The sequence below is a fragment of the Setaria viridis genome, chromosome 8, assembly GCF_005286985.2.
Source record: "Setaria viridis chromosome 8, Setaria_viridis_v4.0, whole genome shotgun sequence".
NCBI classification, from domain to species: Eukaryota; Viridiplantae; Streptophyta; class Magnoliopsida; order Poales; family Poaceae; genus Setaria; species Setaria viridis.
In genome coordinates this window covers 1,255,699-1,277,765 of record NC_048270.2, presented here as the reverse complement: position 1 = coordinate 1,277,765, position 22,067 = coordinate 1,255,699, and the positions used below count along the sequence as shown (strand labels likewise).

The 22,067-nt window shown below is 44.9% G+C and overlaps 4 protein-coding genes and 1 non-coding gene across 14 annotated transcripts; 2 read left to right on the top strand and 3 right to left on the bottom strand.

The window, feature by feature from the left end:
• Nucleotides 1–50: 50 nt before the first annotated feature.
• LOC117833373 (protein MALE DISCOVERER 2) lies at nucleotides 51–3,521 on the bottom strand. 4 transcript variants are annotated; one of them, XM_034712835.2, is made up of 7 exons: nucleotides 3,374–3,521; nucleotides 2,812–3,103; nucleotides 2,590–2,692; nucleotides 1,550–1,845; nucleotides 1,198–1,388; nucleotides 960–1,092; nucleotides 51–821 (listed from the first exon to the last, which is right to left on the bottom strand). In XM_034712835.2, exons 2-7 carry the CDS (start codon nucleotides 2,906–2,908, stop codon nucleotides 259–261), a joined length of 1,383 nt encoding a protein of 460 aa, XP_034568726.1. In that variant the 5' UTR covers nucleotides 2,909–3,103; nucleotides 3,374–3,521; the 3' UTR covers nucleotides 51–258. The 4 variants fall into 4 exon arrangements, with proteins under 4 accessions (XP_034568726.1, XP_034568725.1, XP_072151869.1 ...); XM_034712834.2 differs by having other exon boundaries at nucleotides 3,364–3,515; XM_072295768.1 differs by having other exon boundaries at nucleotides 3,249–3,388.
• An 879-nt stretch (nucleotides 3,522–4,400) lies between these two features.
• Nucleotides 4,401–4,472, top strand: TRNAP-CGG (transfer RNA proline (anticodon CGG)). The gene has a single exon. It is a non-coding gene; the product is annotated as a tRNA-Pro (tRNA).
• A 524-nt stretch (nucleotides 4,473–4,996) lies between these two features.
• On the bottom strand, nucleotides 4,997–10,845 carry LOC117867032 (ubiquitin-activating enzyme E1 2). Its single transcript, XM_034751344.2, has 7 exons — nucleotides 10,690–10,845; nucleotides 10,227–10,600; nucleotides 9,407–9,624; nucleotides 7,856–8,650; nucleotides 6,660–7,528; nucleotides 6,007–6,439; nucleotides 4,997–5,816 (listed from the first exon to the last, which is right to left on the bottom strand). Exons 2-7 carry the CDS (start codon nucleotides 10,474–10,476, stop codon nucleotides 5,220–5,222), a joined length of 3,162 nt encoding a protein of 1,053 aa, XP_034607235.1. The 5' UTR covers nucleotides 10,477–10,600; nucleotides 10,690–10,845; the 3' UTR covers nucleotides 4,997–5,219.
• Nucleotides 10,846–12,108: 1,263 nt separating this feature from the next.
• Nucleotides 12,109–14,847, bottom strand: LOC117833202 (ferritin-1, chloroplastic). The gene is made up of 8 exons (XM_034712632.2): nucleotides 14,240–14,847; nucleotides 13,786–13,869; nucleotides 13,639–13,699; nucleotides 13,469–13,556; nucleotides 13,005–13,066; nucleotides 12,761–12,826; nucleotides 12,573–12,636; nucleotides 12,109–12,476 (listed from the first exon to the last, which is right to left on the bottom strand). Exons 1-8 carry the CDS (start codon nucleotides 14,830–14,832, stop codon nucleotides 12,433–12,435), a joined length of 1,062 nt encoding a protein of 353 aa, XP_034568523.1. The 5' UTR covers nucleotides 14,833–14,847; the 3' UTR covers nucleotides 12,109–12,432.
• Nucleotides 14,848–15,248: 401 nt separating this feature from the next.
• LOC117833197 (LOB domain-containing protein 12) lies at nucleotides 15,249–21,612 on the top strand. Of its 7 annotated transcripts, XM_034712627.2 has the most exons (7): nucleotides 15,249–15,814; nucleotides 15,908–16,051; nucleotides 16,328–16,466; nucleotides 16,823–17,074; nucleotides 17,788–17,869; nucleotides 19,034–19,135; nucleotides 19,254–19,624. In XM_034712627.2, the coding sequence occupies exons 1-4, from the start codon at nucleotides 15,527–15,529 to the stop codon at nucleotides 16,996–16,998; spliced, it is 747 nt and encodes a 248-aa protein (XP_034568518.1). In that variant the 5' UTR covers nucleotides 15,249–15,526; the 3' UTR covers nucleotides 16,999–17,074; nucleotides 17,788–17,869; nucleotides 19,034–19,135; nucleotides 19,254–19,624. The 7 variants fall into 7 exon arrangements, with proteins under 7 accessions (XP_034568518.1, XP_034568517.1, XP_034568516.1 ...); XM_034712626.2 differs by lacking the exon at nucleotides 19,034–19,135; XM_034712625.2 differs by having other exon boundaries at nucleotides 19,034–19,624.
• Nucleotides 21,613–22,067: the final 455 nt, after the last annotated feature.

Genomic DNA, 22,067 nt, shown 5'->3' with positions numbered 1-22,067 from the left:
AGTATCTGTGACCGAAAAAAGGAATCTCAGGAAAGATGGGGAGAGATTCGTGACTCTTAGTTTGCACTGTAACATCTATAAACTTGATATGCCCAGCATGTCTTGAAAGAGTAGTGTAATATTGTGCATTCTAGTTACAAATGCCATTTCTTGTTCTCCATTTGTACAGATTTGCACGTCCACGGTGATCAGCGGCAAAAGGTGTAGTATGTGGTAGCATTTATACAGCAAAAGAAACTGAATTTTTCACCCGGACTCCTACGCCGCGGAGGCAATCTGAAGCTCGGCCCACCAGAGCGGGTTGTCCCTCGGGGTGGCCTGCTCCGGCGACAAGGCGGTGACGCCTCTCATCAGCCTCGCCACCTCGCCCATGGCCGCTCTCTTCTCCCTCTCAGGGTTTATGCACACCCTCACAACATCGCACAGCGCCGCTAAATCTTCGCCAGGCACCGACGACCTCAGCATGGGATCAGCCATGCCATTCAGCGGCCTCTTGCCGTCCAGGTAGCTGGAAGCCCAGAGCACGAGCAGGCCGTGGTCCTCCGAGAATGGCAGCCGGCCGGAGATCAGCTCCAGCAGCAGGATGCCGAACCTGTACACGACGCTCTGTTCATCTCGCAGCTCTGCATCTTTGTCGTGGTCCGTGCAGAAGTCGATGTCGGCGATCTTAGCCGCGTAGTCCTCGGTGAGGTAGATGGACGAGGAGCTCAGGGTTGCCGGCATCACAGGTGGCTCCAGCTGGCTCATGTGCTCCAGGCAGTATGCTACTCCCATCATGATGCGCAGCCGTGTAGGCCAGTCCAAATCTTCTGCTTCTCGAACTGCAAAACATGGGGGCAAATCATCCAGTGAGCAATCATCGGAGTCAACATGCATGCTCTTCAGAATCGAGCTGCCATCATTGCTTCTGCCTGTTATTCAGCCAAAAAAAAAAAACTGAGGTGGGAGAGGGCACTCACTATGCAAATGCTCAAAGAGGGAACCACACGGAGCATACTCGAACACCATCATCCTTGTGAATGGCTCTTCACTTGTGCAGTAACCCAGTAGGTTCATCAAGTTCTTGTGGTTCACTCTGGACAAAACAGATATCTGAAACAAGAGCGGTAACTGTTCAGCAAGATACACAGCAGTGAACACTAGTCCACCTGACAAAACGAATAATAACCTATATAACCTTCTCTATATCATAATTACCTTGTTCTTAAATTTCTCCTCAGACCTGTCTGACCAATCCTTGGCAGAGTCAGCTGAAGTGGAGACTACTGCTATTTCAACTCCACTTGACAGAGTTCCCTTATACAGTGTGCATTCAGACGAAGAGCCAATCACATTGATGAAGTCCTCACAAGCTGTCTGAAGCTCTGCCCTTCCAAGAGAAGGGACACCTGCCCACAAAGGTACAGCATATTTAACAACTTAAGCTATTTCTAGAGGGGGGGAAAATGCTGAAGTAACTTTTATCCTGTAAAGCCAAACATATGAGATTCTGATAAAATGTGATCTTCCCATAAGCTTCAGAGCTTCAGATGATGAGGAGTTAACTGACCTGCCACGAAGGCTTTCCGGAGTGGTCCACTGAGTCCAGTAGACCATGGCATGACAGTGGTATCCTTCTTCCGACGATAGAAGAGCAGATACGTAGTGGCAGCAGCTGCAGCCACAAAGACAAGTGCTCCTCCACTGATGGCTATTGTGTAGATTGCCCAGTGAGGTAGCTTTTTTCGTTCAGGTTCAGGGTCAGTAGACTTGAGCAGGGTTTCTCCTGATGTATGGATAGAAGATTCCGGGCCTTGGCGGTCCTGTGGACGTAGGAGTCGTCTCTGGATGGAGCATCCAGGTGTTCTGTTTAGCGTCATGGACGAACATAAGCTTAGGAATAGAGCACGGAAGTTGTAAAGTACAGTTACGAAACTCCATCATAGTTAAAGAAGAAATAGTGTGACGTTCTTAAGCATTTTCAGCATGATTCTAAGCCCTCCATCAGAAAGAGCCTCTGTAGGTTTTTGCAATTTTGTTTTTGGAGCATATGTTTTTTCAAGTTAGGATGCAATTCACCTAATAACTTGTAGCCCTCTTGTAAGCTGCATAGATTATCATGTGATTTTAGATTATGTATCAACATTTTTCAAATGGAATTTTTTTTCCTAAATCTGAAGAAATTGATTTTTCTGACGACTATTTTTTATGAATGTTCTGATGGCAATTTGACTTAGCAGTTCCAGATTTTGTAAGTCACCTAATCCAGCTGCACACAAAAATGAACGGTGCAGATTGTTCATTGTTGCTCTGGATCTATTTAAGTTTTGTGCTCTCAATGTTGCATATTTAAATTCTACTTTTTTGTGTCAGAGTCCCACCAAGTAAACATACACAGATTGTCAAATTTGAAAGGAAATTTAAAAGTTGGCGTACCACGAAATGCTCGAAAGTCAGAATTCTCCTTTGACAAGCATAGCTTGCTCTAGAAGAATTTGACTAATTCCTGGTGTTAGAAGAATAAAGAGACAATTTACCCAGAATTCTGAATCTACTTAGGACTGAGATTAGCAGAAGGAAAAATGAAGATTGAAGGAGAAGAGCACTTACAAGGCTACCACCTTGCCATCATCTGAGCAGCCCACTCCCCGATTGGACAAAGATCCAGTTGGATCATCTTCTGTGCTCTCTCCAAATCTCAATAGAGGTCTCCCTGAAATAACATGAACAGAAATGTTGAGGCAGGAAACTGTACCAAGCAACTACTCCCTCTGTCTTGGAGTAGTTTGTAATCTGTTTCAACTATCTTCCATGAAAACTCTTGTGACGCACCTTGTCGATTGATGAAGGCACAAGACCCAAGCCTCTGAGGCACGAGCAAGAAGAAGAATAGCAAGTAGGCCGCAGCTCTGGTGCTGCGCGTCTCCATATCTGTCCCCAGGCCCGCCCAAAGAAAGAGCTCAAACCTCTTCTCTCTACTGCAGACCCAGCTCTGATTCGAATATTATTGTACAAGCAAGCTAGCTAGCTAGGTAGATGTCGGAAAGCTCAGATCTTTTTGCGCTGTGGATTGGTTTGGATTGCATAACACCTCAAGAAACGCATCATTTGTCTGTCCCATCCCCTGCAGCAAGATACCATAAAGGGAGTGTGTAGTTTTCATCAGGATGGAATGGGATAACAGGAAAGTATGCAGCTGTCGAAGTAAACAATTGAAGAACCAAAGCTAGCTAGAATAGAACTGGCACAGAAGGAGAGGAGGAACTCACAGAAAGCAAACCAAAGCGGCAACAAATGCATAAAGAGAAGGCTACGCTACGAGGATGGAATCAGATCAAATGAATACGAGAAGCCAACGAAGACGAAGAGCTATCAAGGACCTACCCTACGCTACCTGTAAGGCTGTAAAGGCTTCCCAGCATGCCGAGAATATTCAAGTGCAATTTGGTGGACTGGACTTGGAAGTTTGTGTGGCCAGCCAGGTAATGTTGCACATGACATGCTCTGCTTATTGCCCGACCCATACTCCTTTCTTTCATTTTCTTTCATATAACAATGAGAGTTTCTTTTCTTTTCTTTTTATATTTTCCATCTTGATGTTGGCATTTAGTGTCTCCAACTTCGATGTGAGCTCCTAATGTTCGTGGAAATTTCTTGTCAGATAAATCGACTGTACAATAATGTGGACTTATTCGTGTGGAGTGAGTACAAGTCGCCATCGAGAGAGTCCTTTTCCTTTTGCACGGACCTGTCCGCTTGCAGTTTCGTGCCAATTTACTACTATTCGACGTGTTGAGTCACCTTAACTACGGGTGTCAAGTAACTGATATGGACCATGCATATATGGCCAGGTCAAGTCCAAACTCCAAGGCCACAAAGACACAGCATGACGGTGATGTGTGCCAGAAATTGTCTCTTACTTGCCGTCGCTTCTTAGTTACCCAGTTGAAGTGTGCATTTGATTCTTTTTTTTTCCTAACAAAAGTTGGTGTGCCTACACTGCACTTGAGTTCATTATTTTAATTTTTGTGAGCTTCAGTTCTTGTAAAAAATGTGCTGTCCAAGTTTTGAACTCACGACTTCTTCTATGGTGTTGTGAAGCTAAGCGGAATACTAAGTCTTGAACTCACGGGCATATAAAACTAATCGAAATAGGAAGCTTCGTGGTGTAGCTTTCGTCATGTCATCATGAATGGTAGGCTGTTCACCTCAGATATAAAAAAAAGGATGTCTAGTTTGGAGTTTGGATATCATACCACGTTAGAAAAAGATGCAAAATTAAATACCACGTTCCAATAATCTCACAGATACAAAAAGCTCCTTACCCAATCCCAATCAAACTGGTTACAAAAATTAAGGTTGGGTCACCGAGCCCAAAATAATATAGTATATAATATCCAATAGGAAGGATGACCAGATCAGGGTGTTTGGTCTAGTGGTATGATTCTCGCTTCGGGTGCGAGAGGTCGCGAGTTCGATTCTCGCAACACCCCCATGCTATTTTTGATTTTTTACATTCAGGTCCTCCTTTTGGACGTGCTTCAGGCCGTCAGGCGTCAGCCTTCTGCATGTACAGTTTTGGCTGTGGCTCTGGATAATTTTTATCTACTTTTATTAAAAAAAAATACTCCATTTGGCCTTTCATTTAACCAAACTGTTAAATTATCTGCAAACCCATGTTGATACTAGTCCCAGCAACCTTGTATTTGTATAGCATTAGACGTTGTCAAGCGCATGTGCTTCGGACGACAACTTGGACGTTCGTTGGCTGATCAAAATGGGGTCATCAAGGCCAGCATTCGCTTCAGACAAACGCATCAAAGACGGTCCTGCGACCCCACGTTGAGCTGCCTGCCTCACGTAACCACCATATCCGTAGGCATGTTACGCTAAAAGGCGCACAAGATGCCACACAAATATTAAGACTCCCGGAAACAAAGATGCCACACATACCACAAGCTAAACGCATCATCAACATTCCACACTGGCACACGCATTCTGTACTAAGATGGCAATATTTAGTGATAACAGCACCATGCATTAACTATCACGATGTTATGCTTAAAAATTTCATAACGGTGACACCAATCTCCGTGAGAATTCTCAACCAACTCTACCCAGATGGTAGCATGGGAATCAGCAGTATGTGGCTTAAACCCAACAACCTAGTCCACAGTCGCTCATGCAACAACTTATAACACACTGTCCTGGCAAATATCGCCCAGGATCATAAAAACTCTTCACCGGAAGTAAACAGACACAAGAGGGATGTCCACATCATTGTCATCATCGTCCTCACAGGCCACCACGACATCCAGATGGCGCCGGTACGAGGGCACCTCCACCTTGGCCACCTCCCTGGCCACATCAACCACCTTCTTGTCCAGCCGCTCCTTGTGCCTCGGGAACATGGAGTTGTACAGCAGTGAGGTCCCACAAGATATGCTGTACGCGTTCAAGCCCTTCTCCTTGAGCCACTCCAGGAGCTCCCTCAGCGTGATGTTGCCGGTTATGGTCCAGCGGTCCCACACGGTCCAGGACATGTCTTGGTGCTTGATGGTCTTAGGTGGAACAGGCTCCGCCATGGAGAAGAGGGGGATTGCGAGGTTCGCAAATGTGTTGCGGTAGTCTTCAACCTTGTGCCCACCAGCAAGGACTTTGTAAAGCTCCAGGCAGACAAGACCAGTGGCCATTGCAGTCGAGGTGGCGATGGCTGGGATGATCCTTCCTGCTATGAACTTTGCCTTCAGCTTGTCAACTTCAGGGATGCTGTAGTTCCTTGCCCGCATGTTAGCAAAGCCAGCTATCAAGTCCATATGGAAATTGGTGTCATCATCCTGCATATAAAAGAACAGCTCAGCAACTCTCAATCTCAAGAATATTCACCGAACTTCTGAATACGCAACGCAACATAAGAGTGTTCATTCTAGAGATGTGGATACCCAACAGACATCTAAAAGCTACAGTACATGGTGTAGAACTCCTAGGAAGATATTCAAGTTTTGGATGTGACCAGGGCATACTGACCTTCTCAAACTGTATGGGGTTCATGTGGAATCCTGACGGCAATGTTTTGTTAATTGATTCCAACTTTGCAATAAGCTCTTCAATGACGGCAGCATCATCAACAGAAGCAGAGGATAGGCTAGTAGCCTTCTCATCTGTCTCTATCTTAACCCCCTGTCTTGGTTGGAAATCAGGTACAATGACCTTGTCAACAGCTTCAGCCAGTTTCTTTGGGTTTTTGGCCCAATCAGGTATGGGTATTCCAAATGTCTCCGCCCTTAGTATTGAGGCAGCCAACAAAAAGTTGAGGTGACTTGGGTCAGCAGATGAGAACTCCAGAGGTCGTGGGAACCGCTTAGGAGCAGACCAGAAAGGAGCACCAGAGCTTGTCATCGCGTCTTCAGGGAAGGTGAACGTCAGCTGCTTCACACGGTTGGCAAAATAATCCTCAAACCTTTATAAGCCATCAACAGAAAAAAAAAAGAAGCAACAAACATTAGATTTGTAATTCAACAGAAGCACTGTGAAATAGACAGCATGATCAATATGAACACACTTTTTCAGCAATATTTCAACATTTCAGAACTTGCACGCACATGGCAACATGTGAAATAAATGTAAGCAGTTAAATGCAGCTAAGTTACAGCTGTGCAGAAGAGATAGACAGAACTTACTTAAGACGAGCCCAGGTAATACAATCTTGGAATGTCTCGCACTTGTCTCTGTCAAGGCATTCAATAACTCGCTCAAGTTGATCCCTAGCCTGTGCATCACCAGCAGTTCTTGCAGCAGTAGCATATCCACTAGGATTCGACAGGAACGCATTTACTTCAGTGGGAGTCTTCTCAAGTAGACCCTCAAACTCAGACCTTGCCCACGTTAGGCAGTGATCAATATTATGAGGAAATGAATGCACAGTGCACATAGGTGCCTGCTTTTCTGGTGGATCTCTGGATGCCCCGTAGTTTTCTGTTAGGTGGGGAATGACCATCTGTGTATTGCACTTAGCACCCAGAGTCCCCGATTCAAGAAGTGGTTTCTGGAAATATACACATCTGGAGTCAATGTACATTCGTGCAGTAACATTGTCCAAGGCATTGACAACAGCATCCAAGCTCTCCCAAAAGGCATCATTAAACACATTTTCAGTCTCAGGACTTGCCCTGTTCTGAAGGGCCTCAACATGAAGCTTAGGATTAATTGCCATAGCAGCAGTAGCAGCAACCGTGGACTTGGGCTGCCCAATGTTCCAGTCACGGAAGAGAAACTGGCGACTGAGATTGCTCTTTTCTATAACATCGTCATCTGTCACTGTCAGTTTCCCATTCTCACTGCAAGAAATGCCCATTAATGCAAGGTTCTTCAAGAATTCACATCCAAGAGCCCCAGAACCAACCATGAAGATTTTTGACTGCTCCAGTTTCTTTTGAAGCTTAGCCCCAAATACACTAATTTGTGCATCATATCTACTATTTTCAGGCTTCAAATCACTGGGCTCCAATGGTTCAACTGGCAGAGATTCAACAGAATCAAAGTAGAAGAACTGCAAAAAATCAATACAGCACATTGATATTAAAAAATTTCAGCAAACATATATTCTCTTTGATCAAAATACTGACATTTTTTACTTATAACAGTCTTCAAGGAGCAACTTTGCAACTATTTTCTATTAGAATAATCTAATAACTTCTGATATTACAAAGTATTAGGCAAATCTCATGATCTTCATGTTCATGTTCCAAACTAAATATTTTAAAGTTGTAGACAGTCGAAGTTTCAAATGTTTGGCTGGATCTTGTATTAAATGTTGAGCATTCATGACAGCAGGGAATAGAATATTATATTAAACAAAGTAGCAGCAGATTCTAACCTGGTAAAGCGGGTGGAATTTTCCTGAGCATGCTTTAACAACCTCCTGACCTACAATACCACCAAACATTGCAGCCATAGGATTCAAAACAGCCCTGGAACCACTAGCGAAATGCTGCAGAAGCTTTTTGTCAATTTCTTCAAGCTTACTATCACCGAGGCTTTCATTAATACTCATAGCAAAATCTATCAGCTTTTTTGCATCGTCAGCCGAACCAGCAATAGGGAATCGCAGCAACTCAGCCCTAAACTTGTCAAGAGCTTGGAAGGCCAAATGCAAAAGAGGTGGGCGGTCAAACTTGGAGAAATCACTCATGAGAAATTCTCCTGGCTCTTTGATTGCCTCCTTCAAGGTTTTGAATTTAAGAACTTTGGGTGGCTTCACTTGTGTGACAATACCACCTCTAATGTAAGTGCCATATGAGGTGGTGTCTTCTTCTAGAGTAAAAGAATAAGGCCTAGCACTCTTAATCTTTCTTGGTTTTCCATCGTTGAGCTCAGTCATTCCGTGCACTTCAGAGAAAACAACTAGATCACCATCCTGGAACTCCAGACGCTCATCGTCCACACAAGAAACAAGTGCTGGGTTGTCATTGCTGATTGATGCCACGATTCCTGTATGTGGCTCCTCACCATCAACATCCAAAACAGTAAACTCAGGACCAAAATCACAGAAAACACTGCCGAAAAGACCACGAACTTCCGACTTAATGAAAGCAATTGGTGGTTGATGGCTATGACAGTAATCATCAAATTCAACAGCTTTTTCTATGCTGATATCAGTAAACACCACGGCCTGTAGGTTGATCAGGAAGTAATCAGTTTGAATCTTTGAGAATAAGGAGCAGGAAAATATCTACCCAGTCTAAATTAAGAAGCATATATCCCATAAAGCACCACAAAATAAATCAACTATATTCTCAAGTAGAAGCCTCTGTTTTGGGGAGCTACAACTCTCATACTATGGAGTTTATAGTCTGAAATAAAGAGGTTCAAGCATCTATTTTTAGTCTAATCTAAAACAGGATGTAGATGACCCACCATGTATATACCTTCAATCTATCACCCAGCTCCAGCTACTATAACTCATGGAACTAGAGATGCTCCCAGATCGACTGGAGCTCTCCAAAACATACTCTTAAGTTAATATGCAAAAATAATGACCATCACTTGAAACAGGTACATGGCTTTGAAATTTCAATAAACCTAGACAAACAAATAAAACTCTCTGCAAGAATATATGCTGATAAACCGCATTGTAGTTTTCTACTTGACTTTTCTATTGAGTAGTTGGCACAATATAATAAGACCTTTTGAGTCCATTGTTACAATGCGTATTTGACGTGGAACGTGTTCTAAGTTGTATTCTGAACATAAATTCATATTCAATATATTGTGACTAGTTACAAAATTATAACCATAGGAATTTGTACCACCTTTGTATCACAGAATTAAAATATTTAGCCTGATTGTTGGTCAACTTACAAAACCTAACACATTTTTTTTACAGTACACATCTATGCACACCACAGATCATTTCATGCTCATGTACCTGAAAGTTAGAAAGCTGCTCCTTGGTCAAATCACCAGTTATGGTAGAGATGATAACAGCATTGTTAAGCTCCTGAAGCTTTGGAACACAAGCTTGAGCACGGTTTTGACCAACGTCCTTCTCAGAGAGGAAGAAGTTGCTTGATAGGTCCCATAGGTCCACTTTGCCATCATCATGCAAGGTTACGGACTTGACACCCGCAAGGACAAGGTTCTTTGCTGCAGGAATTAAGTGTGCATTAGATGGAGAGAACAGGAGATTAAGCAAAGGCCTTGTAAAACCAAACAAACTGAATTCTTACAACCAGTATCAAATTCACAAGTTAAACAAGATATACTGAACGCTAGACACAATATAAGAACTGGCAGCCTAGGGCAAACATATTTTGCTTTTAAAACCTGAAGCTCCCAAATTGTGCCAGTGACTAAAAGCATTGCATCACAAAAACACAACAAGGACGTCGTAGTATAGAATCTTAGAAGACGATTCCTCCTATTTTTAGAGCTTACTGTTCTACAAGTTCAGGTGATGTTGAAGTGTTTAAACAATCATGGAACTAAATCAGTGAGATGAGCAATCAAGGCATGTCCTGATGAAGATGAACTAAATTAAATCCCACAGCACACCCACAGGTGGTAGTAACTAACCTGGGGAAGGAAAGGATCAACTTTTGGATGGTAACACAAGGAATATTTTGATTTGCAAGATCAGATCGAGCAAGGACTATCTCACAGTTTATTACTGGATCTATTTAATTTATTATGGAGAGCAGAAGCAAACAAGGTCAATCAAAGGTATCGTCCCTGGAGGCCAGACATACCAATCTCAGCGCCGAGTCCCTGTAGCCCAGAGACGAGGACGTTGGAGCCGAAGAGGCGCTTCATGGTCTCGCGTCCGTAGACGGCGAGCTGGCGGCTGTGGAGGTCCTCATCGATCTCGGGCGCCCTGGCGGCCATCTCTCCCAGGAGCTCCTCCTTGTCCTGGTCGGGTGAGGGGGAGGCGGGTCGGGGGGCCTTGTTGTGCAAGTCCTGGACCTCGCCGGCGTCGACCCCCCGCTTCCGGGGAAGCATATAGAGTAGGAGGCCGCCGAGGAGCCCGAGTACGGCCGCCGCCGCGAGGAGGTAGGAGGCGGAGGGCGGCACGGGGAGGCGCGTCAGATCCAGGTCGCGCGGAGGGCGGGAGAGCGGGCGGAACCTGCAGGGATCGATCGGGTCGCGGTGAGGCCGGAAGCACGATCTAGATTCTAGGGTGGTGGGTTCGGGAGGAAGATGTGTCAATCTCACCTTGGATTCGGTGGCCTCTGCTCTGCTTGAGCCTTCAGGCTTGAGCTCTGGCCTAGGGTTTTGAGGGCGAAATTGTCGCGGCTGGAGTTGTTCTTTGGGTGGGGAAGAAGAGGCGACCCGGCAGCCAGAGACGTACTTTACTAGTAGCTTCTCGTGGCATTGACAGGTGGGTCATGGGCCCACTTGGCGGTGTTGTGCTTTCCTTGCAGGCGAGGAGAGGAGGGAGAATCTGGTTCTCTCCGCCCGCCGCCGATAAGTGGGTTTAGGACGTGAATCTTTAGTTCGGATTAAAATTTATTTCACATTAATATTCGAAGATTAATTAGAAAAATTGAATATGAGCTAAATATAAAACTAATTACAGCTAATTTATAAGACGAATCTATTAAATCATGGATTAATTAGGTTTAACAGGTTCGTCTCGCAAATTAGTCTCCACCTGTGCAATTTATTTATAATTAATCTATGTTTAATACTTCTAATTAGTATCTAAATATTCGACAGCAATTTCAGGAGCTTCTAGAGAACCAAACACCCCTTTATTCTGCCATGACACGTGGGCCCAATCATTCTTGGCGGGCCCTTTCAGTTGCCGTTCGACGGAACGCAAGGAAAATTCCTTGTAGCGTTTGCACAAACGATTCAAGAAATTCGTCCGCCACACGATTGTTTCGTCAATTTGCAAACAACCAACATCGTTAGAGCTCATATATAGTTTTCCAAAGAGCATGTTGCCTGGATTTACTACTAGAGGGTGTTTGAATACGAGGCGTTAAACTTTAACAGTGTCACATCGGATGTTCGGATACTAATTAAGAGAACTAAACATGAGCTAATTATAAAACTAATTGCAGAACTCTGTGCTAATTCGCGAGACGAATCTATTAAACCTAATTAATCCATCCATTTGCTACTACTAGAGGGTGTTTGAATACGAGGCGTTAAACTTTAACAGTGTCACATCGGATGTTCGGATACTAATTAAGAGAACTAAACATGAGCTAATTATAAAACTAATTGCAGAACTCTGTGCTAATTCGCGAGACGAATCTATTAAACCTAATTAATCCATCATTAGCAAATGGTTACTGTAGCAACATATTATCAAATCATGAACTAATTAGGCTTAATAGATTCGTCTCGCGAATTACACTCCATCTGTGCAATTAGTAATATAATTAGTCTATATTTAATACTTCTAATTAGCATCCAAATATCCGATGTGATAGATGTTAAACTTTAACACCTTGTTGCCAAACATGCCCTAAGTAATAATATAGGCACCAGCCCTTGACTGACAGATTCAGATTTCCAAAGGAAAAATCATCTGCGCGGCACATCTGGTACTCAGCAACAACGATCGTCTCCACAGCGCTCGCAATAAGAGAAGGGGTACAACCTAGTCTTCACTTCAGCATATCAGAGAAGGGGTACCATTTATTCATCAAGATTGCAACACATATCGCCATGTTTTATTTCCAATAATCCCAAGGGGTGGCAATGGCAACAGAGCACCCCAAACCACAGCAATAACATCACAAGTTCTACTGCTTTTCAGGCATCATGTTCCCTGCAGGAGGCCATGGAACCATCTACGCAACAAAAGTCCTACTGCTACTACAACCCTACACCCAATGAAAAAGACCCTCACCCAGCGCTTGGTTACCCCCACTGCATAACTTTGTCATCTCACTCCTCTTTCCTTGAGCACCTTCCAGCCCTACTCCACGGTGTTTCCTTCCTTCAGGCCTCTTCCTCAAGCAGCTTCTGGTCAAAGTGCCACACCCCTGCACCCAAATCATATACATCTCAACAATATCAAACAGGGGATATATGCAAAGGGGTATAGCAGATGAAAGAGCGATGTTGAACAACAGACTAACCGTGCCCCTTGCCCACTCTCCTCAGCTGGGCAACGTACTCGGAGATCTTCTTGATGTCTTCGACCTTTCATGGAAGTGCAATTTTTGTACAGTCAGAATCACTTAAAGTGTTAAGTACAAGAAAACATGTGCAAAAATAGTGCTCTGCATAATTTGTTGCGGACAGAAAAAGGTTTGGTTGCTTTTACCTGATCCGCAAGGAATTCACTCTCGATGAAGTCTGTCAGCTGAGGATCATTGCACCTTGTGGCCACCTGTTAATTATGGGCACGGGTTCATTACAAAATGTATATGGCATAGGTGTTACACTTGTGTCGACTCTAAATAAGTTAGTCATTTTTTATTCACTTCAACAAATTTTCCAAGTAGTAGTATTTCTTAAGCCTAACCAAACAATATTTCTCTGTGAATAAGCATGTGAAAGCAACTTACAGCGTGCAGGTTGTGCAGCTTCTCATTAACCAGCTTTTCCAGAGCCAGAGCCAGCTCCATAGCTGAAATCAGACCAAACGCACACAAATCAAAACATAGCTATCAGATAAGCCTCCAAATACACCATACATGGACAAAAGGCCAATCCAGGTTACTACTGAGTTGGTAGAGACCGACCACGTAGCTGAACCCCAAGTAAATATTTCAGGAACAGCCAGCCATCTATTCTATATGTCATGCTATCACCAGTGTTTTAATCCTTTATTATCCATCCATATACTGAAAGCCAGCTCATATGACTATATTCAGTTGCAGAATAAATTTCTTGTCCACAACAAGGTGGACTTTTGCCACTTCCCCTGCTCTACTGAGCGTGCAGCCAGCAGCCACATATAAGGCCCTTAATATTCAGATCCCACCCTAATCAGAACCTAGCATCACCAAATAAGCAGCAAGCATCTCACCGTACAAAGCATCGCCTTTCTCAGGGTGGTCGAACTCTGTTAAGGGTGTGACAATGGACTGGAGCCTCACCCTCCCTCCACGTGTGTTCTAAAGCACAAGGAAACACACAGCATGAGTAACCAAGTATGTTTGAAAAGATCATAGCAACTACGGGCAATGAGGTAATTACTTGGTACTTCATGAGCTTTTCAGCGTGCTCCCTCTCCTCATCACTTGATTCCTTGAAGAACCTGTAGAGATGAACCCAGAAAAGGAGATTATTATATGTACAAAGGTAATTATGCCAAGACGCGTTGTGAAAAAAATGGTGGCTTACTTGGCAAATCCCTTGAGAGCGACGTTGTCACGGTCGAAGTAGGCGAAGAGGGAGTGGTAGGCATAGGAGGCATTGTACTCCACACTGCATGATTCAGAGTCAAATGGATGTCATATTTGTTTGAATCCAAATCAAATTGCATATACGGCTGGAGTGGTTTACATCTTAATAACACTAAAATTAGGCTAATGTTAAGCCTTATCAACCAATTGCACCCGATTCGATTGAAACAAGGCAACAATTTGAAATGCTTGCACAATAATTTCGCAGACAGCACACACCAGGTTAGAAGCAGAAATTACTGGATAAACGGATTAGGTGAGGAGAAGCAACATCAATTTACAGACACCGAATCTTAGAGTATTCGTCCGAAATCCAAGGAACGATTCCAGAATCAAACCATACAACAGAATCCGAAAGTGCGAGTGAGCAGAGCAGGAGCAGTGACGCTTACTTGATCTGCTCGTTGATGGCGGCCTCGCATTCGTCGACGAACTTTTGGCGCGCGAGGGACTTGTCGGGTGTCTGGGGCACGAGGGAGAGCTCCCCCTTGATCTCCTCGAAGGGCTGGAAGACGACCCCACTGAGCACCTCCTTGCCCTTCCCGGCGGCCCTGCAAGCCGTCCCAAAGGGCGGCGAGACGCGCGGCGCCGCCACCCTGACCGAAGCGGGGGCTGCGGCAGGTGCAGACGGATGGCTGGCCGCGGCGGCGGCGGCGGCCGGGGACGGGGAAACCCTAAGCATCATCTGGGTTGGTTGCGGAGAGGCCGGTGGAAGGAAGGAGAAGGAGTGCGTGGATTGTGGGAGGAGGTGGAATGGGTGTGCGGTGATTGAGGACGGAGAGGAGAAAGGGATAGATATAGGCGCGTGGGCCTCACGGGCTGGTGCCACGTGGACGGCTGGGATTGGGAGGAGGCGGAGGCGGAGGCGGGCGGGGGGCGATATTTTTGCATGGGCGCGTGCCTCTGCTGGTGGCCCGTGCCCCGTCCTTTGCGCCAACAGTATTAGCCCGTGCATTCTTCTTGGCGAAATTCTTGCAACAGCCATCGCGTTGGGTCACCTCTACTCCTAGAGGAGTCGTGTGGCGACCACGCGCCTGACGACGACCCCAGCCTCTTCATTTGTGAACAGGAGGAGGACAGGAGGTAAAGATGAGGAGATGCTACGCGGGTGCGATCGACAGCACACGCAAAATTCCAAGCAATCGGAGTCGTCACATGCATGCGACTTGTGTACCAGCTTGGAGCCAAAGGAAATGGGTGAGCGGGCGTGTGGAGGCCTCACGCGCGCTCTGGACCAGATTGTCCCGACGCCTGCCTGCCACCACAACCTCCTCATCCATCCACGTCATGCATACCTGCATGCATGTGGACGCACGCCCTGTCATTGTGCAGCACTCTTCCCATCTACTGCTGCTACTCGTTGTTATCTTTGACACGCCTCTCCTCCATGTATTTCCTCTTCTTGCTTCTGGAACGAACCAATTCCTGCATGGAGTCTGCTACCACACGTATTGCATCTTCTTCTTCTTTCCAGGAGCTAGCCCAGTCCACGATTTCTCTGGACGGCCCATGAGAGTAAGTAGATATGGCGGGCCCATTCAATTCAGCCAGCCCACCCCACCAAACCAAAGGAAAAATCCTCTCCGTCACGGGGGGCGGGGGAGATTCCATCCATCTCCGGCGAGGCGAGCGGCGAGCCACCATTTCATTTCAAATCCACCCGCCGCGCCGCCCGCAACATGCCGGCGCTGGCGGAGCAGGATCACCACGACGCCCTCTCCCTCTTCGCCTCCCGCCTCTCCCGACAACATAGATTTGGGGACGACGACCTCCGGCTGCTGGAGGCCGCGCTCTCCGCTGGCGCCGACGTCCCCGCTCTGCTCGCCACGCGCTCGGCCGCCCGCCGTCTGCTTCAACAGCGCGCGAAGGAGGCATTCGCCGCGCTGGATCCGCTGCTGGATCAGGGGAGGAGCCTCGCCAGCGCCGACTTCTTCGCGCGTGCCTTCGCCCTCGTCGGCGATGTCGAGGTCACCACCAATTGTCCAATTTCATATTAGTGCGCCGCTCTTGCTATTTTCTGCTACTACTCCTTAACTGGCTCTCTTCATGCGCACTGCCAGAGCTGCCTCGCCATGAGATATGAGGCCCTGCTTCTGCGAGATGCCAAATACTCTGACAACCACCATCTGCAAGTGTCCCGTCAGGAGTGGTTAACTTTTGCGAAGGATTCTCTTGATAATGGCTTTTACACAATTGCTTCCAAGGTAACTCGATTCACTTGTACGTACATACATATTTCCCCATTGCAGCCCTTATTGATTCAAATGATTCAATATTCATATCGCTGATGGGGATGCCGGTTCCCCTGGGCACCAACCAGTTTCTATTATTCAAATGATTACAATGTTTAGAGCAAGTGATGAAAGTTGATTGATCTCTCTATTGCTATTAATACACTATGTTTGTGTTTGTACATCTGAAGACACAAATAAATAGAGTACCCTGCAGACTGACACTGGCCTGCATTGTAACTTTTTTAGGCATGTGCACATGCTACAGCGCACGTTCATCGCAGCCACCCAGGGCAGTTGGGCTCCACTAATTCCATCGAGAAGGACGAGATCAATGATATAATAGGTCTTCAAAACTTGGCCAAATCATTATCTGCACAGCATTCTGGTGAGTTTTGCGATGCCATGAATTGTTCTTGCTTTAATTTTTTAAGAAAAGTAAATGCAGTGAAAATGAACTTGCTTTACTTTTACATGTTGAGTAAAACCGATTAAACCTTTGCTAATGGTGGAATTGCCAAACCTAAATGAAAGAGTGATATGTATATACAATCAACAGGGATAAAATATCTGACTGCCGGTACGCCTTCCTTTATCTTTGAGTAGCTAATGGCTTGTTTTCTCAAACATCTATTATCTATGATAGTTGCAGGGCTATTAGACTGAATCTTTTCTTATATAGTCGAAATGTTTGGACATAGTCTTACAAACACCTATCCAATACTACTATTTCTTCTGTGACAGTTCAGACACAGTCAGCTGAATACATGAAAAGGAGAGCTTCAGGTGTTCATGAGAAGTATAATTTGCAACCAGGAAAACCAAAGTTACCAGGAAGTTCAATGTTTAGGTTAGGGATCAAAACAAGGAACATAAAGAAACTGCTTCATAGCCGCGAAAGGAATTTGGGCGAGATTTGAAGCAATCTTAGTACGCTATGCTCGACAAAACCAAGAAGAATGAACATGATCTTGAGTAGTAGCTATTTTGTAAGAGGTGAGTTTAATGCCTTAATTTTACTTAATTCTTCCTAATAGTGCATATGCACTTCAATCTCTTATTCCTAGTTGAGCATCTGCAGTACCAGCCAACTCATAGGAACAATACGGAGCATATCAAGTTTCTTACAGATTCAATTATTCCTTTTCTATGTACATCCTTGATCAGAACATAGAGCTGTATTGAGGCCTTGTTGTCAGATAGCTATATTATTACATTCATCTGATTATTGATTGAAAATGGGTATGTGGGGGTTGCATTGGTAGCATGTGCATGCCAGCCGTCCTCATTTACTTTAGTAATCCACATCATCATGTTCATGTGCATCCCCTGTTTATCAGTTCCTCAAAATATAACTACAGTATTTTTCAGCTTACTTTATAGCATTGGATCCCAAGAAAATATATTTAAAAACCGTGACTAGACCATCATCTCATGTTTGAGCTCAAAAGTTTAATGACAAGTCAATTGCATTGAAATAAGACGCCATTGGTGGTGGTATCATACTATTGGCATATTTGCTATAAAAGGTTTGGTGATTACATTACTACAATATTTAACTACATTTTGCACCATCATTTTTCTTGTTGGTTGATTACTGTTCCATCTGATCAGAGGAAGTATTGCTAGCTACAGTATGTACAGTTTTTGCTTAGTATATATTTCAGAAAGTTGAACTTTGCTTTTTTTTTTATGCGCAACTCAATTAGGTGAGAATTTTTGCAACGGAGACATGAAGATGAAGCTGTCAAAGACTACCTGTGTCCTTGAGTAGCATATTCACTCCTGAAAGTAAGTTGCTACTTTCCATATCTGCAGAACGCTGTTCATGTGCCGAACAAAAATAAATATCAATTGCGTCGTGCTTAACATGCCACCTTATAATTATATGAATTGAAATCTTTTTTGCGATTGATGATTCTGCCAAGTGTTGGAAAAACAGTGCGTGTGAAGCATTTTCTTTTGATACTATTGCTTGGGAAATGCTCCGCCATCCTTTTGTTTTGAAAAAAAAAGAGAAATGGGCAGGGTCTATGTTTTTCTTTAGAAATATGCTATTTGGCACAAGTGCACAATAGAAAAATCTGTCATGACACAATGCAATCGTCACATGTCCATTGAGCAAGCACTTGGACCTTTCTTTTATACATGCTGTTGGAAACTTACCTGGAAAAAACCTGGGAGGTTTGTAGCTGGAAATAATAAACATGTGTGTCAACTTACCGTCAGCTTATTAACATGGTACATGAAATGACACCGAGGTAAATTTGTTAGCACTTGCCCTGGTCCATTCTGGTATAATTAATCCTGGAGCCTCTGTTGAACCAGAACTGCTTAGATGTGAACAATTGGTCGTGTTTCGAGGAAAGGACATGCCTGTTGCAAAAATATTCCATTAAGGAAACTTGGGGTGCTAAGGGTGTGTATGCAGGGGTGACTCATGTGGCCTGGCCATGTGGGTGAGCTCCCAGTGATGGATCGAGTTGGACTTTGAATGCCATTCAAAGACTTTGCGTACTAGTTTGACAGAGTTGCCTGTGAAAGTAACACTGTCGGCAAGTGTAATTTAGCGGTGGGGGCCTGGGCAGCCATGGTTGTACTTGACTGACATGGCATCCATCCATATTAGGTTTCAATCACACCTTTGGAAGGGTAGCTTTATTTTGATAGCAACTGCATGTGCACACACGCATTGCAGCAACCTTCCTTAGAAGTCCTGCCTCCTCCTCCTCCTCCTATTTCCATCTCATGCATGGCAATTAAAATGTCTTGTCCAAAGAATTGAAGATGAATCAATCATCGTGCGTGCTTATTAGCTGCTCATATATCATTGACCCCAAACAACGAAACCTCGCAGCATGGCGCAGTACACAATGGAAACAGAAAAATATTTTTCCATTGTCTTTGTATTTGTCATTTTCAGGGCTTGATGCTAATGCGTGCATGGTTTCATAGACGCGAATTTGTTGTGCCATGCAAACTGGAAACAGATGTGGGTAAAATATAAGGTCGTTGCAGGGTCTGCATCACCAGTGCTGGTGGGCGCCAGACCATATAGTACGTGTCACCCCCACACCACCCGCATGCTTCTAGGTAGATATACCATGAATAACAACCCCTACTGTTGCAATGCACGACAAATCCCTAATCTTGCTCTTGTCTTGGCTTTGTGCAGCATGGGTAGCCACTCCTGACCAACTGCCTACATGTGTCTGCTTTCCTCGTCATCTTAGCCCTTGTTTACTTCCCCCAACTTCCAACTTTGATACTATGCAAAAAGAAGATTCCTCATCACATCAAACTTGCGGTACATGCATGGAGTACTAAATGTAGACGAAATCAAAAACTAATTGCACAGTTTTGTTGTACTTTGCGAGACGAATCTTTTGAGCCTAATTAGTCAATGTTTGGACAATAATTCACAAATACAAACGAAACGCTACAGATGCGCATTTATGGCAAAATGTCAATTTTGCCACTTCCAAATTGGGAACTAAACAAGGCCTTAGTTTCATATGCATGGAATAAACAAAAGCAGTGCAACTCTGTCGTTTTCTCTTGCTCTCGTGATCATTTTATATTATGATATAATGAGGATTAAATTGAAGCGGCTGTGATCGATGTAAAAGATGGAACGGTGGAGATGAGATTGGGAGAGGTGACCGTGTGAATGTCTAGAAAAACAATGCAGACATCCACGCGTGGATCGAGCCATGCCATTAGTTTCCCTGTTTCATCCTAGTGCATCCATGCTTGGTCCGTCCTGATTCAAGCTGTAACCTCTGCATGGCATATGCTATTACAAATTACTAGAAACATTAGGGCCATTGTGGTTTGAATTAGAGCTAGGCTGTCTATACGTACTACATAACAGAGTGATCTGACTTCTCATCCCTAATAAGGTCAACTCTGAACGTGCAATGGGGGCTAAAAGTTCAGTGCAAGTGGTCAAATAAACCAGCTCTAGAGAGCCTAGGTGTAGTGCACCGGCATTGTCTTCACAATGGTCTGGTCAACGCATTTCTCAAGATATTTACCATTATTGTAAGCGTGGCTGAAAAATGTGAGTGATTAATAACATGTTTAATTTGTCACACAATCGTGGTGTGGCAGAGGTTGAAGTCTGAATATACATTTCACATCTGTCAAAAAAGGAGAAGGTAGTATTTCCAGTCCACAACTGTACCGGTTGGGAGATGTGTAGAATAATAGTCCATGAACCATGAACGCGTGGACCATCTTTTAGTTTTGTTTGTTGTTTCTTGTTCACTAAGGAGAGATAAAGACTTCCTCGGTTGTATATGCTGCTTGCCACCAATGCAATCAATCTTCTTGTTGCTGCTATATAAAGACAAAGAAGCCATGAAAGCATACACACTACTGCTCTACCAGTACAGCCCATGCTGTGATGTGTGATCCAGCAGGAACGAAGGTCATTAGCTGGTAGATGAGCATGACAATAGAGTACTAAACACAAATCTATAATCTGTCATGTTTTGTCGTGACCTTCTGCTAGTTATTAGAGCCCAGAGCTACCTGCTTGTTCCTCTGGCTCCATAAAAGAGGAGGCTCTGCACCTAGCAGTCTCCCCCTTCCCTTTGCCTCCCTTTCATTGCTCGATCGCTCTAAAGCCCTCCCTGTCAGAGCTAGCCAGGTTGCCATGGCCGGGAGCGGAAGCAGCAGCGGGAGTGGGAGCAGCAGCTCGCCGTGCGCGTCGTGCAAGCTGCTACGGCGGCGGTGTACCCAGGAGTGCGTGTTCGCGCCCTACTTCCCTCCTGAGGATCCTCAAAAGTTTGCCATCGTCCACAAGGTCTTTGGCGCCAGCAATGTCAGCAAGATGCTCCAGGTCCGCCCCTCAATTCTCTGCTGCCCTGCCTTGCTCTTATGGATCGATTCCATGCCTCCTGCCCCTCACCCATTGATTGTTCATAACTTCAGGAGCTGCCTGCTCAGCAGAGGGCGGATGCGGTAAGCAGCCTGGTGTACGAGGCCAACGCACGGATGAGGGATCCTGTCTACGGCTGCGTCGGTGCCATCTCCTACCTCCAGCAGCAAGTCTCACAACTCCAGATGCAGCTCGCCCTCGCCAAGGCCGAGATCCTCTGCGTCCAGATGCAGCACGATGGCCATGCAACTGTTTCGTCACCACCATTATCAGCATCGCAACAACTTGAGCGAAAACAGCAGCAGCTCATGGAATGCGAGGCGTATGGTAGCCTGCTCATGCAAGATGGCCTGATGAACGCGTCGTTCAACAGCACTGCCGCCGCCCACCATCAGCAGCAGATGCTGGGCAGCTTAGGTTCCGCGGGGAACACTGCAATGATGCTGCAGGAGGCGTGCCTCAAGAAAGAGTCTCTATGGACATGAATTATGCATTACTTCCATTCGTCGATAAGGAAACTTTGTCTCTGTCCACTTGTGTAATTTCCCAAAAATATGGGAAATCAATTAAGAGCAGATAATTGGGTCACATGACCAACATAATCTGGACGTGCATTATTCGTAATGAAAGATTAAGAGTTAAGACGAAACCGATACATCTTTCATCAAAAGTTAAAAGTATTGTCCAAGCTATAGTTGCATGACAATGCAAGTTCCAGTTTGTTTGCAGACGCCGCTGCATGCTGAGAGTCAGCGATGTGAACGCCGCTGCAAGCTGAGTTTGTTCGTGGACAACTGGGCATGAATCATCAGGGAATCCTTTTTCAGATCACGCCGAAGTTGAATGACTGCCACGTCCAGATGGAAGACCTGACCTACTAGATTCCTAAGCTTTCTGCATAAGACGCGTGTCCTTTGATCTGCTGGGTTGCACAAGGGGCTGACCTGGCTCCGATCCACAAATATTGCACCTGTACATTGTACTTGATAAATGCCAAGGCAGTAGAATAACTGGATCTTAAAATACTTGTGTGATTCGTGTCATCAAGATATCAACAAAGCAAAACCTAATTTGTTTCTTCTTTGTTCGGAAAAAACAATTGAG

What these genes read in the sequence shown, in the direction of transcription:
- LOC117833373 (XM_034712835.2), bottom strand. Translation starts at nt 2,908, where the DNA reads ATGGAGACGCGCAGCACCAGAGCTGCGGCCTACTTGCTATTCTTCTTC. An exon ending in TGCCTTCATCAATCGACAAG is followed by an intron (nt 2,693 to 2,811) that starts GTGCGTCACAAG and finishes ATGTTATTTCAG; the next exon opens with GGAGACCTCTATTGAGATTT. An exon ending in CCGGAAAGCCTTCGTGGCAG is followed by an intron (nt 1,389 to 1,549) that starts GTCAGTTAACTC and finishes CTTTGTGGGCAG; the next exon opens with GTGTCCCTTCTCTTGGAAGG.
- LOC117867032 (XM_034751344.2), bottom strand. Translation starts at nt 10,476, where the DNA reads ATGCTTCCCCGGAAGCGGGGGGTCGACGCCGGCGAGGTCCAGGACTTG. An exon ending in GGGACTCGGCGCTGAGATTG is followed by an intron (nt 9,625 to 10,226) that starts GTATGTCTGGCC and finishes TAATTCCTGCAG; the next exon opens with CAAAGAACCTTGTCCTTGCG. An exon ending in AGCAGCTTTCTAACTTTCAG is followed by an intron (nt 8,651 to 9,406) that starts GTACATGAGCAT and finishes ATCAACCTACAG; the next exon opens with GCCGTGGTGTTTACTGATAT.
- LOC117833202 (XM_034712632.2), bottom strand. Translation starts at nt 14,832, where the DNA reads ATGGCTGTTGCAAGAATTTCGCCAAGAAGAATGCACGGGCTAATACTG. An exon ending in GCCATCAACGAGCAGATCAA is followed by an intron (nt 13,870 to 14,239) that starts GTAAGCGTCACT and finishes TGAATCATGCAG; the next exon opens with TGTGGAGTACAATGCCTCCT. An exon ending in AGCTGCACAACCTGCACGCT is followed by an intron (nt 12,827 to 13,004) that starts GTAAGTTGCTTT and finishes CATAATTAACAG; the next exon opens with GTGGCCACAAGGTGCAATGA.
- LOC117833197 (XM_034712626.2), top strand. Translation starts at nt 15,527, where the DNA reads ATGCCGGCGCTGGCGGAGCAGGATCACCACGACGCCCTCTCCCTCTTC. An exon ending in CCCTCGTCGGCGATGTCGAG is followed by an intron (nt 15,815 to 15,907) that starts GTCACCACCAAT and finishes GCGCACTGCCAG; the next exon opens with AGCTGCCTCGCCATGAGATA. An exon ending in TTTACACAATTGCTTCCAAG is followed by an intron (nt 16,052 to 16,327) that starts GTAACTCGATTC and finishes TAACTTTTTTAG; the next exon opens with GCATGTGCACATGCTACAGC.